The sequence below is a fragment of the Trichoplax adhaerens genome, genomic scaffold, assembly GCF_000150275.1.
Source record: "Trichoplax adhaerens TRIADscaffold_16 genomic scaffold, whole genome shotgun sequence".
In the NCBI taxonomy this organism is placed as follows: domain Eukaryota; kingdom Metazoa; phylum Placozoa; class Uniplacotomia; order Trichoplacea; family Trichoplacidae; genus Trichoplax; species Trichoplax adhaerens.
Window position 1 is genome coordinate 1,035,619 of NW_002060958.1, and position 16,481 is coordinate 1,052,099.

The 16,481-nt window shown below is 35.8% G+C and overlaps 2 protein-coding genes across 2 annotated transcripts; one reads left to right on the forward strand and one right to left on the reverse strand.

Moving 5' to 3' along the window:
* Window positions 1-736: 736 nt before the first annotated feature.
* TRIADDRAFT_31063 (uncharacterized protein) lies at window positions 737-7,331 on the forward strand (the record flags this gene model as incomplete). The annotated part of the gene is made up of 22 exons (XM_002116523.1): window positions 737-847; window positions 1,288-1,359; window positions 1,590-1,637; window positions 1,841-1,926; window positions 2,830-3,004; window positions 3,206-3,275; window positions 3,836-3,905; window positions 3,996-4,071; window positions 4,199-4,333; window positions 4,654-4,763; window positions 4,982-5,036; window positions 5,108-5,135; window positions 5,243-5,302; window positions 5,662-5,782; window positions 5,878-5,949; window positions 6,050-6,163; window positions 6,257-6,413; window positions 6,493-6,578; window positions 6,665-6,701; window positions 6,794-6,856; window positions 6,930-7,065; window positions 7,186-7,331. The coding sequence occupies 22 exons, from the start codon at window positions 737-739 to the stop codon at window positions 7,329-7,331; spliced, it is 2,028 nt and encodes a 675-aa protein (XP_002116559.1).
* A 2,547-nt stretch (window positions 7,332-9,878) lies between these two features.
* Window positions 9,879-16,081, reverse strand: TRIADDRAFT_38299 (uncharacterized protein; the record flags this gene model as incomplete). The annotated part of the gene is made up of 17 exons (XM_002116593.1): window positions 9,879-10,675; window positions 10,903-10,985; window positions 11,075-11,169; window positions 11,277-11,411; window positions 11,548-11,696; window positions 11,792-11,891; window positions 11,971-12,030; window positions 12,101-12,322; window positions 12,416-12,593; window positions 12,689-12,975; window positions 13,084-13,143; window positions 13,305-13,531; window positions 13,701-13,854; window positions 13,937-14,064; window positions 14,256-14,322; window positions 14,578-14,632; window positions 15,882-16,081. The coding sequence occupies 17 exons, from the start codon at window positions 16,079-16,081 to the stop codon at window positions 10,326-10,328; spliced, it is 2,550 nt and encodes an 849-aa protein (XP_002116629.1). The 3' UTR covers window positions 9,879-10,325.
* Between the last annotated feature and the right edge of the window lie 400 nt (window positions 16,082-16,481).

Genomic DNA, 16,481 nt, shown 5'->3' on the forward strand with positions numbered 1-16,481 from the left:
TCGTTGTTTCTGTAGAAATTTGTCGTACTTTGGTGCCAAGACTTTTGAGCAGCTTGAATCGCTGTCAAGCCTGGATGGCGAAAAATTGTATCTAGGGTATAAGATTGTGTAGATGAATTCATAATCAGTGTCGTTGTTTCTATAGAAATTTGTCGTATTTTGGTGCCAAGACTTTTGAGCAGCTTGAATCGCTATCAAGCCTGATGGCGAAAAATTGTATCCAGGGTTTCAATTTGAGTAGCCGCTGCTGATACGGTCAGTCCGGTCCGGTCCGGCCCGTTTCTTTTTTTAGAGTATATACTGTAGTAGAGCAAGGTAGTCAATACTGCATATTGGGCTCTATCGTTATCACCAAACAAGAAAAAGAATAACAGAGTTTGGTATGGAATGCATTTGAGAAGCGCAGACACAAAGAGAGCGTGAGGACACAGTGCAAAGCACTGGGCTACAGTGTACAGTACAGTAGTGTACTGTACTCAGTGTACAGTGTACAGTGTACAGTACTGAACAACGTTACAGTGGCTAGTAGCGTACCGTACTGTACTGTGCTATCGTTACGTACATTACCCAAACACGATCTCACGGATAAGGATACACTATACGATTCTCCTAGCAAGATTGACGGTATCTTATCCACGCCAAACAGCCATTCTGGTGTCTTTATACGCCTGCGCAGTCAGCACAGTAATACCCAATTCCGTTGCCGTTGTCCACTAGGGATAAAATCGCTACAAAAATGGCGGCAAGAAAGAAAGACGGTGGACCTGATCCAAAATATTTCGAATGGGGCGATACTCTGGCTAAATATGAAGTATTACGAGAATGGCTAGCTAAAAATTACAAAAAGGTAAAGAGATGGATAGTTAAATTGATTTTCTACCTTGTCTATTGGCAGTCAACCATTCCTATACATTACACGTGGTTGAATTTTACTGTCCACTACTCTGTGTACCTACTGTCTTGAGGAGACAAAAGGCTTGATACAATATTCATGGAGAAGGATGAGGACAGTCTTTTCCTTCTGCTATGATAAAGCTTATTTATGCAGTTGTAGAATGATGTAGAACAAGTGCTGTTTAATAAGAGCGAGGATAGAAGAGGAAAGATTAACTTACAAGAAAGTACAATGTAGTCGATAGGTCAAGAGAGAGAGAGAGAGAGAGAGTCATCTTCAAGACAACAGGATGACTGTCGCTACTTTTCTACTGGATGTTGTGCTGGCCAATTTGCATCTCTTTGCATGCTCTATTCACATGGATATCTAATCATCATTCATTCACATTTTAGTACTTGCAGAATGAATCAGTCACCAATAAAACCTTGGCTACGTTAACCATGAACTTACTACAGTTCCAAGAGGTAAGAAAAATTGCAGTCATGGATTAGCCAAAGTAGAAAATGCAAAATCATTCTCGATATCACCTATTGTCATGAATTTCACTCATGTTGTCATACTATTAGTATCCACTAGTGATGGTGATGCCATGCTAGGTTTCAACTCGATCATCTATTACTGATGGTCATCAATGATTCTAAAGGAAGCAAGCAAGCTTGCTTAACGGTTTATTTTTCTACCCTTCAATGGATAGGATACTTTTGGTAAAGGATCCAATAATCCTCCGTTGCCTAAATTACCTGTAAGGGAGTATCATGCTAAATTCCACATCAAAGATTGATTGAACTCTATTAGCTTATGAGATTACCGTCGTTCAATATCGGAAGGATAACTCTTCACTTATACTATTGATCCAGTACTGTACAAAGTTGTTGCCACTACTCTGCTTTACTGACAATAATGAAGAAATACTATTTTCTGAATGCGATATCATTTCCCTTCTAGATTAAGTTATTCTATAATTATACACCTGGCGGATCGTTATGCCACATCCTAGCGACAGCCTACAAATGGAAAGTTGAACAAGGATGGTATGTTCATTGGATATCATAGTACTGTTGGATTAATTTACAGGATGCAATTTCTAAAAGAAAGAAGAGTATTGTGTACACTGATCCAGTCTCATGCTATCATCATCTTTACCCAGTTGAAACAATCCACTCTACTGTATTGAATAGTAAATCGAAACCAGCATGAGCAATGGCTACATTTTTATAATTTATCTTCAATAAATAGGTTAGCAGTACTCGATACCATGGATCCTTTAATTATAATTGGCAAGCAGCATCAGTGATAAACTTGATTTATGAACAATCCTAATCGCTCGTATAGATACGCGTATACACAATTTCATTGCAGTATAGATGTAGTAGTGTTTTAAATAGTATCTGCCGGGTAAACGGTAGAAGACAAAATACAACTGTTGTCGCTTGCAATTTACTTTTCTCTATGTTGATCATCATTGCTGATGATGTGAAGTAAGATGAACATAAGACTGTAAAGAGGATTGTCGCTTCTTAATTAATTAAATCTTCAATAGCTTGATCATAATTCTGGTAATGGAGTAAGATTAACATAGATGTGGAAAGGTGATTGTCGCTTTAATAGAGTACTCTGTATTTTTAAACCATTTCTGTGAATGAGGCAAGATTAAGATAGATCTGCAATGCCTATGATCGCTTTCATGATTTTCAAACTAGCATCCATTATTATGATGCAGTATTCAGTTATGCCCTGATTTCTATAGACGTTACATGTTATATATAGCTGTGTAAATAAACTCTTGCTATTACCAAAGGGTCATCATGTTTTCGTTCATATTGAATTTCAATATTGTTTTCTTGTGCGTGATGCAACCGAATCGACATAAGCAACAACGATAACATAGTATCCATGTTAATGTTATTGTATGTACTCTCTCCTATCTCATGTAGGCGCCGATTTGATTTCCAATCACCCTCACGGGTTGACCGCAATGTCGAAATGTTTATCAATATACAGAAAATATTGTTACAGAACAAGTTGCTAACCTTTCCTTTGGTTTACATTGTTGATTCTGTCGATCAAAAATTAAGGGAAAAATTGATAGCCATTGTCAAAAAGTACCAGGTTATTAATAGAGTAGTAATCCAGAATGTATGATCAAATTTAATTGTGCAATAAATAATAGCAATGATGTAGTAGTCTTGTAGGTAAGTATTGAAAGATTGAAATAAATATTTTGAAACGAAACAGGCGCTGTTGCTTATATTGCTAATATCGCAATGTCTTCATGTTTTACATCATAACTTTATTATGCTTTTAACATAGGGATCTATTGTTGATCAAATAAACGTAGCCACACATGTGGTCTATCCACCTCCGCCTCCAATTCCTGATGGTAAGGGACTAAAATTAGATTTGCTTTATTTACAAGTAGATCAAACGTTGAGTGACTTGGTTCTAACGACAGGTAGCATAGATTCTGCATTTTTATTGCGTCATATATTAGTCATAATTTGTAATCATTATTAAAACGTAAGTCAGGAGAGATTCGAATGTACATTATATATTGGATAATTTTAATGAAAGTATAAAAAGTAAAAATGTTATGTCCTTTTTATTGAACTATAAACGTTTCCTTACTCAAGACGAATAAAAGCTTGCGTAATTCTTACAGCGGTTGAGTAAATGAACAGTAAGCTAATACATTAGTTCTAAGTGAATTAGTGCAGTGGACATAGCAAATATATCAACAAGCATCATTTAATTTCTATAGATTAATCAATAGTTTTTGTATTAATCAGGATACGTACTGCCATAAGCTGTTACTAATATTAGAAATAAAATATTTTACTACTATCACTGCTGTATATTTCTTGAGATAGAGTTAGGTGTAAATGTAACGAAGTTGAATCTATCTTGATTTGTTTGAATGAACATTTTTGTCTCATCATGTAGAGGATTGGTTGAGACCTTTGCATAAAAGGAACAATTTAGTGTTAGTCCATTGGTGGTACTTTCCTGATAGGTAAGTTGGATAGAAATGAGGAAATTTAGCGATGCCTGACATAATTGGAAACTTGAGAAATCTCAGCGGCAAAAATTTGTTGTATTGTAGCTATGATACTTGGGTCCCTGAAAACGATATTGAAGAAGAACCGGAACCGCAGCCGCTTCATGTTGGGCAGTGGGAGGTAATAAAAGAAAATTTAGGAATATGATTTTGCGTAGTTTCTGGGTATACTCATTGATTTCTCTGCTTAAATATTAAGCTTTTGCAGTACCTTATTGATAATGTTGATTACTATGTAATTAATTTAGGTAAATAGTAGATGGTTGACTGATTTGGATATCTTCCACGAATGGATGAATGAAGAAGATTATGAGATACAGGATGGAGAATCGGAAATTCAGCATTCTCCTGTAATATATTGTATTACTCTGTTACGAGCTTCAGTTACATGTATGGAAAGTAATCATTGTGTCGTTACTAATTTACTGATTTCGCTATAATTTCATAACAGGAATTAGAAGCAAATACTAAACGTAAAAGTGAAATGCGACGTGGTACGATACTTTATGTTTGTATCATTATATTTTTATCAATATTTAATATTTTTCGTTAATAATGGTAGGACGAGGACGTCGGCGAGGTGCTAGAAATGTCCCTATGGAGGTTATATGCATGCGAAATCATTCCTGTTACGTAATGAAACATATTCATGACTGCTGACTCAATAATTATATTTATATGTAATTTATGACTAAATCTAAAGGTTACCGAAACGCCAAGTCTAACTATGACAGTACGAAAAAGAAAGAAGTCGCCTTCACCTGAAAATGCCAAGAAAAAAAAGAAAATCAGGTCGGTTGTGACCCTGGCAGGGTATTAAAGCGTGTTTGCACGACATAGAAAGTAGATGCTAAAGGATAACATACATATTAGTGGATTTATCGTTATGATTAACGGTAATCAGATTAAGAAATAACAGCAGAAGAGCAATCTGTTACAAAGTACTTCAGATTTAGAAAATTAAAGATAAATTTATATTGCCTGTAATATTCGGTAGAAAGTAATTCTCAATTAATCTTATTTCTTTATAGTGTTATTACAGAAGATTTAACGAAAGACATGGAAAATCCCCCTCCTGTTCCTAATGTAAGTCTTTAATTTAGTCTTTAAAATTTGTCTTTTTCTGTTAACGTTGCAATTTTTTATCGCAATTCTAGGTTAAGGAAGTTGCAATTCCGCCAGAAGGTTAGATAACAATTTAATTCCGTTATTGACACGAATAATATTATTAAACGGGTTGATTTATTGTACACTAACTATATGATAATTTACTTCTGAATGCTAACACGTAGCGTCGCGTGAAAGTGATTTTACCCCCAGTCGCAGCGGACAATTAACGGACATTGGCAGCGGTAATTACTAGTTATAATTAACGAAACTACTAATTTTTACTGATAAATTTAATATTTACTACGTTACTTTCTAATATTTTAGTTGGTTCTGATAATGCATTGAATACGTCTAATATTGAAAGTACAGGTATGATTTTAGTAACGGATTCATTAGCGTCAAAATTTTTTGATTATTCATGATTTTTTTTGTGGTTTATATATATGTATCTAGATATAAAAGCCAAGCCTGCAACCAACGTTACTACAAGCACCACAGTAGTACGATCTTCATCTAAGGTTCTACCGAATTAATAACAATATACCTTTATTAGCAGTAATATTTGCTTAAAAAAATTTTTCATTTTTAAAACAGCAGGGAGAAATTTGGCTTGATGGAGCTTTAGAACCGGTACAGCCTGGAGAGGACCTTCGTATAGAAGCTGTTGAACAAGCACACGTTATCGTAATACCGAGCTATTCGGCATGGTTTGATTATAATAGGTAAGTCTGTACGGACACTCTAGACCTAAAATAATTTGCAACTTGTTACGTTTTTTGTGAGCGATTAAGTTAAAATCATGATTTTTGAATTTTAGCGTTCATGCTATTGAGAAACGAGCCTTACCAGAATTTTTTACTGGCCGAAATAAATCTAAGTCGCCTGAAATGTAATTAAGATGGATGATAGACCCTACCTATTCTTACAATCCTACTGTTAAATAAAATTGCGATAACAACCTTTTTAATATAACTTATCTAACTTTGTAGCTATTCAGCTTACCGAAATTTTATGGTTGATACATATCGTCTTAATCCTGGAGAATATTTAACATGCACTGCATGCAGAAGGAATTTAGCCGGGGATGTTTGCGCTATTTTACGGTAATAGCTGATTGTAGTAGCGGTTAATAGTGGTAATGACAGTTTTAGTAATTGTTTCATGTGTTAATTCTGTTATTTGTATCTATTTCATAGTGTTCACGGTTTTCTGGAACAATGGGGACTAATTAATTACCAAGTCGACAGAGAACTAAAGCCTAGCCCTATGGGACCACCATCTACCTCCCATTTTCATGTTCTAGCTGATACACCATCTGGCTTACAGCCTGTATTGCCTCCAAAGCCTGCAACCGTATGCATAAAATTATATACTAACTAGCTTTTTACTCTTTACTAAATTTTCTCATTGCTTAATAAACCAATATTTGTAGAAAGCTGTTGATCAAATGATAACCTTTAACAATAATACTACCAAAAGCGAAGGACAGGATAAAAGTGATAGTCTAACCAATTATGGGTAAGCATAATACAACCAATGCAGATATCACATCCTTTTTTATAGTTAGATTAATTTGTTCGTATTCATATATATTTACTAATTAGCCTCAAGACTGATATATATGCAGCCAGTGCACAAAAAGTAAGTTAGACTCTTATGGCATTGTACAATCTTAAGTGTAGCAATATATAGACATCTCCCAAAGTAATATGATCGCTTTCTCTTATTCATAGTCGAAAGCACTATCTCATTTATCGCGAGACTGGACAGATCAGGAAACATTGCTTTTATTAGAGGTGATTATTACTCTACGTGTATTTTTATAGCATTAAATACTGATCTGTGCATTGTTTTCGCCTTCTACACTAGGGCCTAGAAATGTATAAAGATGACTGGAATAAGGTAGCCAACCATGTCGGAAGTCGAACTCATGATGAATGTATCTTACATTTCTTGAGATTACCAATTGAAGATCCTTACTTGGATGAATCAGATTTGCAATTAGGTAGAGGATATACTGCATTTAAAAAATTCTATAGATAAATATAAAGGTTGTATTGTTTACGTTATTCTACTATATTGTGCATTCATGAACATTTAACCCAATGATTTGCAAATTATTTAGGTCCATTAATTAACCAACCTATACCTTTCAGCCGATCTGGTAATCCAATTATGTCAACAGTGGCTTTTCTTGCGGCTATTGTTGATCCTCGTGTTGCCAGTGCTGCTGCTAAAGCTGCAATAGGTAATCGTAAGGTTCTTAATTAAATATGTTTTATGACTACCTGTTAAATATGCATTTATTTTTAGAGGAATTTTCGAAAATGAAAGAAGATGGCGATAATGTTACTACAGTTGGTAATGGCGCTATGGACATAAGTAATGAACCTTCCGGTAATGACACGAGTGCGTTTTATGTCATGGCGAAATACTATGAAAATGGCAGTGTCGGAGTTTTGATATGATATTAATGATTTTTCTATTTATTGCGCAGGCTGCCACCGCCAAATAACAGTGAATACGACCTTGCGCAAGATCAAGCTAGAACTGCTTCTTTGCGGCAGACTATTGTATCATCGGATAAATATTCCTTGTTGAATACTGTAAATACTGCTCAGTTATCCGCATTACCTGCCTCTATATCACCTCAAGTGCCAATTACTCGTCAGGGCGTTGTCGCAGCACAGATGCAGCAACAGGCAATGAACATGAGAAGTTTACCACAAACGAAGACTACTCTGTCAGCTTCCCATATTACACAACAGAAGATAGCTCCTTCTACACTAGCGTTTACTGCAGCATCACATAGCATCACTGAACCTAATGTAGCTTCGATTAGCTCTCACAATAAGCAAAACACTGGCACTACCTTAGCTAGACCGTTAAATACCACTGTTGGTCAGAATCCGGTTAGAGCGGCTATTAGCCAGCAATCGTATAAAAACCCTCTGCCTTCAAGTCCTTTAAATCCAAATATTAGCTCTATCATTCAACCAGTTATTGCAGAAACAAACTCTATAATTTTATCTTACGGTATGTCAGGAAAGTCTTCTGATTCATTGTCGAAAGAAACAGCAGCAGCTTCCATTACCAGCAGCACAAATCAAATTTTACCAAGTATATTACGTGGTGAAAAGATTGTCAAACCATCTACAACGAAGGCTAGTAATACTGTCACATCAGATACGTTTACGAGTAAGAGTGCTCCCGTGGCTGTAAAGCCGTTTGAAACGATTAGAAAGGAAAATAATGAAGAAAATCAAGCGAACTTACAAGATAGTGATGCGAAAGATCTCCCCCAAATATCGACAGATGAAGACACTCAACCAACCATATGTTCACTAAGTGAGAAAGGCTTTGATCATGAGGAAAAGCAACCTGCATCATTGGAAACTGAAGCTATATTAGGCGTAGATAGTGAAGCGGATAATTCGAAGGAAATAGAGAATGAAGAACCATTAAAATCGGATGAAGTAAAAGACGTTGATATGACAGAGGAAGCAATAGAAGCTATGGATGTCGATTCTGATACCGCTAAGAAAGACACTCTGGCTGACAATGAAAATGTAGATGAAGTAATCAAGTCTTGTGATAATGACGATAGTGAATCGGCATTAGTTCCTCAGGATAGTGATCTTGCGAGTAAGATAGAAACTGAACTTGGTGAAGTTATTGGCAATAGCGACGAAGAAATGTAATTGTAGTGATAAGACTAACTTCAGTCCTCGTAAGGTTTGGATTGTAATTATAAATGTACAGGAATTCAATAGCGCTTGCTGTCATTATATACATCAACAGATATTAACTGATATATAAAAAGCCACTATGGTAGTCTTCAAGGGTTTGGCAATTTGATGTATCTAACTCCAGTGGAAGTTCTTATGCATTTTACTTTTGTGCAAGTTCTACTGGAAAAGAAGTTAAAAGCCCCTGGCCTGAAAATATTTATTTGTTTTTGTTAAGTATAAATTTGTAAAAGTCTCAATTCTAATATTGCAATATGCTGTACATGACATTGTATGGTAGTAGTACATCATCGAAATACTGTACAGTATTAAACCCAGTCTACTCTAACAGAATGGTTTCGTTGAAGTTTTTTAAAAGTGATGATGGTTTAGTGTTGATTTTTTTTTGTATTACCTTTTCAGTTGTACTTGCTATGATCTACTATAGGTCCTAAATCCTTTGAAACATTGATTGTTTTAATAAAATTATACGACAGTGCAAGTAATAATTGGGATTTTTTTGATCGTGGAAAACACTTGTATGGAACAATAACTGTTGGCTCCTCGGTGAAAATTGGCATGATGATTGATAAACTGACTAATAGGAACGATTGTCTATAGTATTCATTACCGTAGGTAGGATCACACTCAATACAGAGAATAAATTCCATAGTGACTACCGTTTTGAATAAGTGTGCCGTATTAAAGGAATGTTACCAGTACATCTCAAAATCGCCTTTATGAAACATTTACTATGTTCTTCTCTTTAATTCGTCGATGCAGCACTCTGGTGTGTTCGACACTGAGTGTTAACTTACAATGGTACGTGTTTGCTTGATATGCAGTAAGTAGTCCTTCAAAAGAAGAGCAATTTCATTAAATTTAGCTTTTTTATTGAAATTAATATAATTCTCACTTTCAATGAGTTAATTAATATATTCGGTATTATAAAAAGTAGTTGTACCGTAAAAATTTTTACAGTATTGTACTTCTTGTCATTCAACATCACAATTTCATTTGCATATTTTATGTATGAGGATATACTCATGTGTAAATGAGAAAGCAAATATTCTAGCCATATTGACTATTGCAATACCCTTAGCTAATGCTTTGTTTTGTAGTTTATAGTGTAGATATATATCTTACGTCGTATCTTAAAGTTGAAAGCTACAAGAAATTGTTGACAAATGTAATAATATTTTACGCTAGCTAAGATAGCGAAAATCAACTATATAAGCTGCTATATATTACATGGACTTTTATTGCAGAAATGCATCGTACAAGATATGATTCACGATTGTATCGATGTATTTTGATTACATCACGATAATCTAAGCTAATTAACAAGTTTATACGAAAACAAGCCAAGCGATAGGTGCTGGAATTACTAGTGCCTATTATAGGATAAATAACGTAACAGGCGCCAGCAGTTCTGAAATACAAGTTCTTGCGTAGCAATGAAAACTTTAAGTCAGAAAATGTCATGGTTTTTCGAGCTTCCCAGATACCGTTTCACTTTATTTAATCTATACTGCTTTTACTGTGGTGGAGGATATTGAGGATATTGAGGATAACCCTGTGGTGGTGGAGGGTAGGTTCCAGGCATTGGAACATACTGTTGAGACGGATGAGGAGGATAAACCGGCTGTTGGCCCTGGTAAGGATATTGATAAGGCATTGGCTGACCAGGTTGTGGTTGTTGTGTTGGGTAAGGATATGGCTGCCCTTGCGGAGCATACATAGGTTGAGGAGCACCAGGATATTGTGGTTGTTGTGCAGGGGGTGCAACTGCATAATTTGGCTGAGGTGCAGCAGCAGGAGGCTGAGCTGAAGCTGGAATGGAACTAGTCGATGTGGGCGGCGCACTGCTACTCGGTGGTGGAGGTCCTAGCGAGAATAGTTAATGTTGTTTATCAATACAGAAAGGTTGATAATCCATGCATGATTCAATAAATTACAGTTAATGGTTGATAAATCATATTCTTATGATAAAGTAGTAGTATTGTAAAGTTTAAGACCTAGAAGGGCAATATCAACTGATTAAATAGAGATTATAATAAACTATAGCACCTAATACTACTGTACTTAGCCGGTAAACCGAAATTATTACTTACTTTGGGGTGCTGCTGCCTTCTGATGATGACTAGGGATTGATGGAGTCTGGTTGTCAGCTTTCGATAGATCTTGTTGTAAATCCCTATGATAAAAGGACACTAGTAATTTAGTAATTGAAGGGTACATGTCATAAAAATAATAAGCAAGAAAATATTATCACAAATAACATACCCGAGTAATCCTTGCAATTCAGTTTTACGAGCAAAGATAAGGTCACTAACTTTTGTTTGTGTTTTGACCAAAAGATTAGTTAGGTCATTATAAAACTGCATCAAAGAGAAACCGAAAGAGCAAATGAGTAATTTATAAATTCAATTTTCAATTATATCTTTTCGTAATATAAGTTTATAAGAAGAAAGTCGAAGATACTAACTTTGGTGCCTTCCATCAGATGTTTGGTCAATTCAGTAAAAGCATCGTAGGCGGCGGCCAAATCAGATAACGTTTCTTCTCGTTTATTAGCTCCGGAGCGAGATTGCCTTTCGGCAAGAAATTCCTGGTTTGCAGCCTATTTTTAGATCAACAAATAGTAATAAATAATTTTCGTAGGTGCAACGTTAGTTATTACTATAATTCATTACTAGAAGAGAATTAAACTTTCACTGAATTATCGTAACATGTTCAGGATGGCATAAGAAACTCACTCTGAGTTGCGTTTCAATGTCTCGTTGTCTGGAGATGGTATCGGCAATTTGGTTTACATAAACATTGTAAGTACTATCTAAATTTTGCTTGGAGATATCCTCATCTTGCAGGACACCATCAGCAGCTAAAGCTGCTAGAAATTTAGGTGCTGAATAAAACGTGGATATCAGACGTATCAATAAACAATAACCATGAGTTGTACATAAATTCTCCTATAAATAGTCACTATTAGTTAAAATGTACTTATATCGCAGGTAGCCGATTTCAATTCAGATTCAATTACTTGTCGTTCAGCAATAATACCATCAATTTGGTCTATTAGGCGTTTAATGTTGACGACAGCCTATAAATTTAAATTTAAATACCAACATTTATTGATAGTTCAATGACAGTGTATAAAAATGATGTTAGTATGTACACACTTTGCTATTAGCTACAGCATTTCCGCTTCCGGTCTTTGGGATGTAATTTTTTAATTCAACCTAAATGATGGGTTAGAATTATAGTCAGTCAAAGAATAGCGAACCTACAGCAAAACCAGCTTGATCATACCTCTCCCTTACTAAGTACAATCATAGCATTACGGCTTTTGTTATATTTATCTCGCACGATTGCATCAGCTTTCAATGCATTTTCAATGATGCCTTTATATTTGTTCATTTCAATACGTAATGATGCTGTGAGTTTATCAGATGGCATTCTGGTCCATTTTTCTTTAAATCTTTGGCGCATTTGTTTATCGTCTTTCTCTTCATCATCCATCATACGAGTGGTCTTAAAAAATGTTTAAGTACGGGAAGTATTGAATTATTTTCAATAATGAAAGTAAATAGGAATTCTAATGAAGGTATCGTTGTAACTGCAAACCTCTGTAACAATTTCTTGATTTCTTTGTAATAATGTTGGCAGTTCATTAAACATGCTATCTATTTTCTGGACGCCACCATCTTGTATTAATGCAGCAGACTTGTCTAAAAGCGATTGTGGTACAGAATTTCCACCAGTATCTTCAATTGCTGCAGGTAAATTTAATTCAGCTAAAAGACTATAAAATGCCAATTATGGATAAAGATTAATAACGTCCCTACAGTAAACTGTATACAATTCATACAACATGTATTCTAGCACAATTTAAAAGACCTTTTTAATTGTTGCGTATTATCTGTAAGCTTTTTAAGCTCGGAAGTAACCAAATCCTGTTGACGTTCATTGTACCTCGATACAGCATTGTGAATGTTTAGAGGAACAACATCAGCGAAAATATCTTTAAAATTTGCAGATGCTGGATTATTTAAGCGGATGGGTTTGCCAATAGCTGCACCTTGGACGGCGGGAATTCTGTCTTTGTCAGGAACTAATTCATGATAAATGAAGTCATTATCCTTTTGTGCAGCTTGATAAGCTTTAGTAATCTTGTTGCGCAAATTCTATGAAAACAATTGATTGAGATATCGTCATTAAAGTATCCTGCGTACAGAATATTCAATTTAGAGTTGCATAAAGTACAATCAAAGCAAAAGCTATGTCGGACAAACCTTTGCATCGGTGAGTGTGCTACTGTAGCTTTCAGCTTGTTGCATTAAAGAGCTAGCGTGCTAAAAGAATTAATAATAAATTTACAATCCATAGCTTAGGGACAGGCTGTAGTGAGTTTATTCACACAAAAGGCTAGTTGCATATATACGCTGTATGATGTTACCGTTAATGTACGATGGTGTTTTGTACACTAGCATAATAATAATAATGTGGTACTAACTTTTAATCGAGCCAATTCTTCACCAATCGCCCCGCTAGCTTTGGCAACTAGAGCCTGATGATATTCAGCCACGGCGTGATACATTGCCTGTTTACCTGATACCATAGGTAGCCAATCCTTTTCCCATAAAGCACGTACACCAGGTGTTTGCATGTTTTTGAATGCATCAGCATAGTTATTTCCAGTTTGCATGGCAATTTTTGCGACAATTCCATCTTTCATTTTATCTAAAGCAAGTTGATAGAGATCGGCGCATTATTTTCGTAATAAATTTATAGTACTGTATGAGAAGATTTCTAATTCATCCATTATGAGCCAGATGCGATAGCTTTAAAGTTGTGTATACGGATTGTACGGATTGTAACTAAGATAAGCAACCGGGAAAGCAAAGGGTACCTTGACTGGCTTTAAGATAAAATGTCTCTTGAGATTGGGCAAGCATCAGTGCACTTAGAGCCGTTAAGCATTCAATAGATAAATCTGGAGTTGTTCCTTGCGGAATATTGCTTGGAATATATTCTCGTAAATATTCAAAGATGCCAGCTGCAGTCTAGATATTCAATTTGATAAGAATTTGTTATAGTCAATTCAAATAACTTGCTATTCAAATGCAAGACAAGCAATTTTACTACCTGAAAGTATTTAGCAGTTAACTTCAAGCCATCATCAGTGTCAAGATTTTGAGTAACTGCAATTTGACTAGAAAGTGCGGCTGCATTAAATAGAACGCAAGATTTCTCAAAAGGCAAACTCTTTGCACCTTTGAGAGAAAGTATAATTGGGCAACGTTAGAATATTGTCATAGTTGGCCTGTCAATACAAATCTAGTAGATGGATTGATCGTTTCGTGCACAAACGAGCATCGATAGCGCATAGTAACTCAACATGCAGGTTGATAAGTTGCAATTAAATAGTGATGTACTGTCTATATAGAATAAAAGAAATACTAACTATGTTTTCTAGTACCAAACAGGCTGCCCTTGTCGAAAGCGTCTTGCCAAGTAAACGTTACACGTACCTGTCCACGTATAGAATAAATTAGTTCATTCAATTTCGATATTCCATCGATTTTAAATATTATTATTTATCAGTATTTTTAGATCAGAGCAAAAAGTATATTTATCTTATCAATGCAACTGACTAGGCGATCAATAAGAGAAAGTGGGTAGAACTGATCGCGGTGGAAATCTACTACTGTACTTGCACTGCGGTACGACAGTTTGTAGAGAAGATTGAATTTTATGACTGAAGGTTGCGGTTGAAGTTTTCTTACCTCGCTCTCAGACACTGGCATCTTGGCTTCCATGACATTCAATTGATCGTAGTATCTACAATGTTCGAAGTATAAGGATACCATTCAGTGACACTCTATGTACAACAGAACATTACGCCAAATTCTTTTGGGTAGAATTGTTGTTCTGCTTTAGTTTACTCTTTCAGCATTTACAACGAGTGTAAGATAATCTAGTCTAATTAGAGTACAAGTTTCAATTTATTTGCTCTTTCTAACAATAGTCATGCATCATCGTTAATAAAACGTGCAAGCAATATTTATAAATAGACTTGATACAGGGTTGATCGATGTCAAAACTGAAGACTTATTTAAGTTGCTACTCTCGTCATTAGGCTTCAATTTGAAAGTGCTAGTTATTTGCTTCAGTATCCATAGACACGTACTGTACATATCGGATTTTTCAGTCTAAAAGTTGCTGTGTTTATTTCAATGGGCTCGTCAATAATAATATTAACACTATTTGATTGGTAGTTCATACGCCGTTATTTTGCTGTTATGTTTTGCAATCGTTGCATTCTATTTGAATGACAATCAGTTTATTGCGTATAGCCTAGAGGTGATTTTTAATGGATGGATATGCTTGATGGAATGAACTATCCACGAGAGGATGATGATTGTTCATTATCTCTTATTTTATCTTCCTATTGAACTTGGAAACTACCGTAATCGCTTTCATCACTATACGCGTCGAATGGATTGTAAAGACGATTGATTGCTTTGCCAGGCAGAAATTGATGTACAATATTACCCAGTTGGTTGAACTAGAGTACGATGTTGTGACTGTGTACCAGGGTATATCAACACACTGTATCTATGTTGGCAAAGCCAAAGTGTTTGCATCGCAGTAAAGAAAACTCCCAGTTGAGCGATTATCATCTACGATTCCTCATGGCTACCATTGAGTAACATCGATTAAAAAGAAAGATATTCCACTATTGAAGTGAACCTTTTTCTCTACCACCATTGCTACTATACGATCATTCCATTTTCCTACATGGTTTGGATGTAAAGTAAAGTCGATCGAATTGGTGCAAGCAGCCAATATCCATCCAGTGCAATGTGTAGGTCTAGCACCCAGATTTGCATCAGAAAAATGGGTGAACCTGTTTCCACTTTCAGCTACAATACTGTACTCGACGCCGTCGTCCTGTACGCTACTGCGCATTACTATTAGGGCCAAGGGACTGGAAATCAACATGACCTATTTTACGACCATTGAATGTAGCATGCAAGAACCTGGAAAAGATCGTTATGCTGTTATTGCTATTGGAGTCTTTCCTCACCTGAGTAACATTTGTACGGCACTTTCATGCTTATCCAATCGCTTAGTGGCATTATTACGCAAAGTTTGCAATTCGTCAATTTGCCCCTTGAATTGACCTCGTTCTTTATCGTAAGTATTGGCAATGAATTTATCTAACGGCTTGGAAAAATCGGTGGAATCGGCTTTCTTTAAAGCTAAAACAATAAATCGATCAGCCATTTTCCCCTCAATTTGGATGCACTCTTGAATTTTTTCGCCCTTTTCTCCTCCACTCCAACTATTACTGTCAAATTAGGCCAAAGGATATCCAAATTCACTGGGGGAACTTTTCGCCTTTGGATTCTTCTTTGCACTAAAGTGTCACTAGTACAGGACTACTGGTCCGGTCGCAAGGCAGTCGTCCACCTTTATACTGTACAGCCTTTGGTCATACTGTACACTGTACAGGATTGCCAGTCCAGTCGAAGGTCGTCCAATACCGTACAGTCCATGTCTGACTGGACGAGAGACTGTACTGTACACTGTGGAATGGAATACTGTACTGTACTGTACTGTACAGTACAAAGCCTCTCCGTACACAATACAATGTACTGTAAAGCGACCGACTGCCTATGACGTC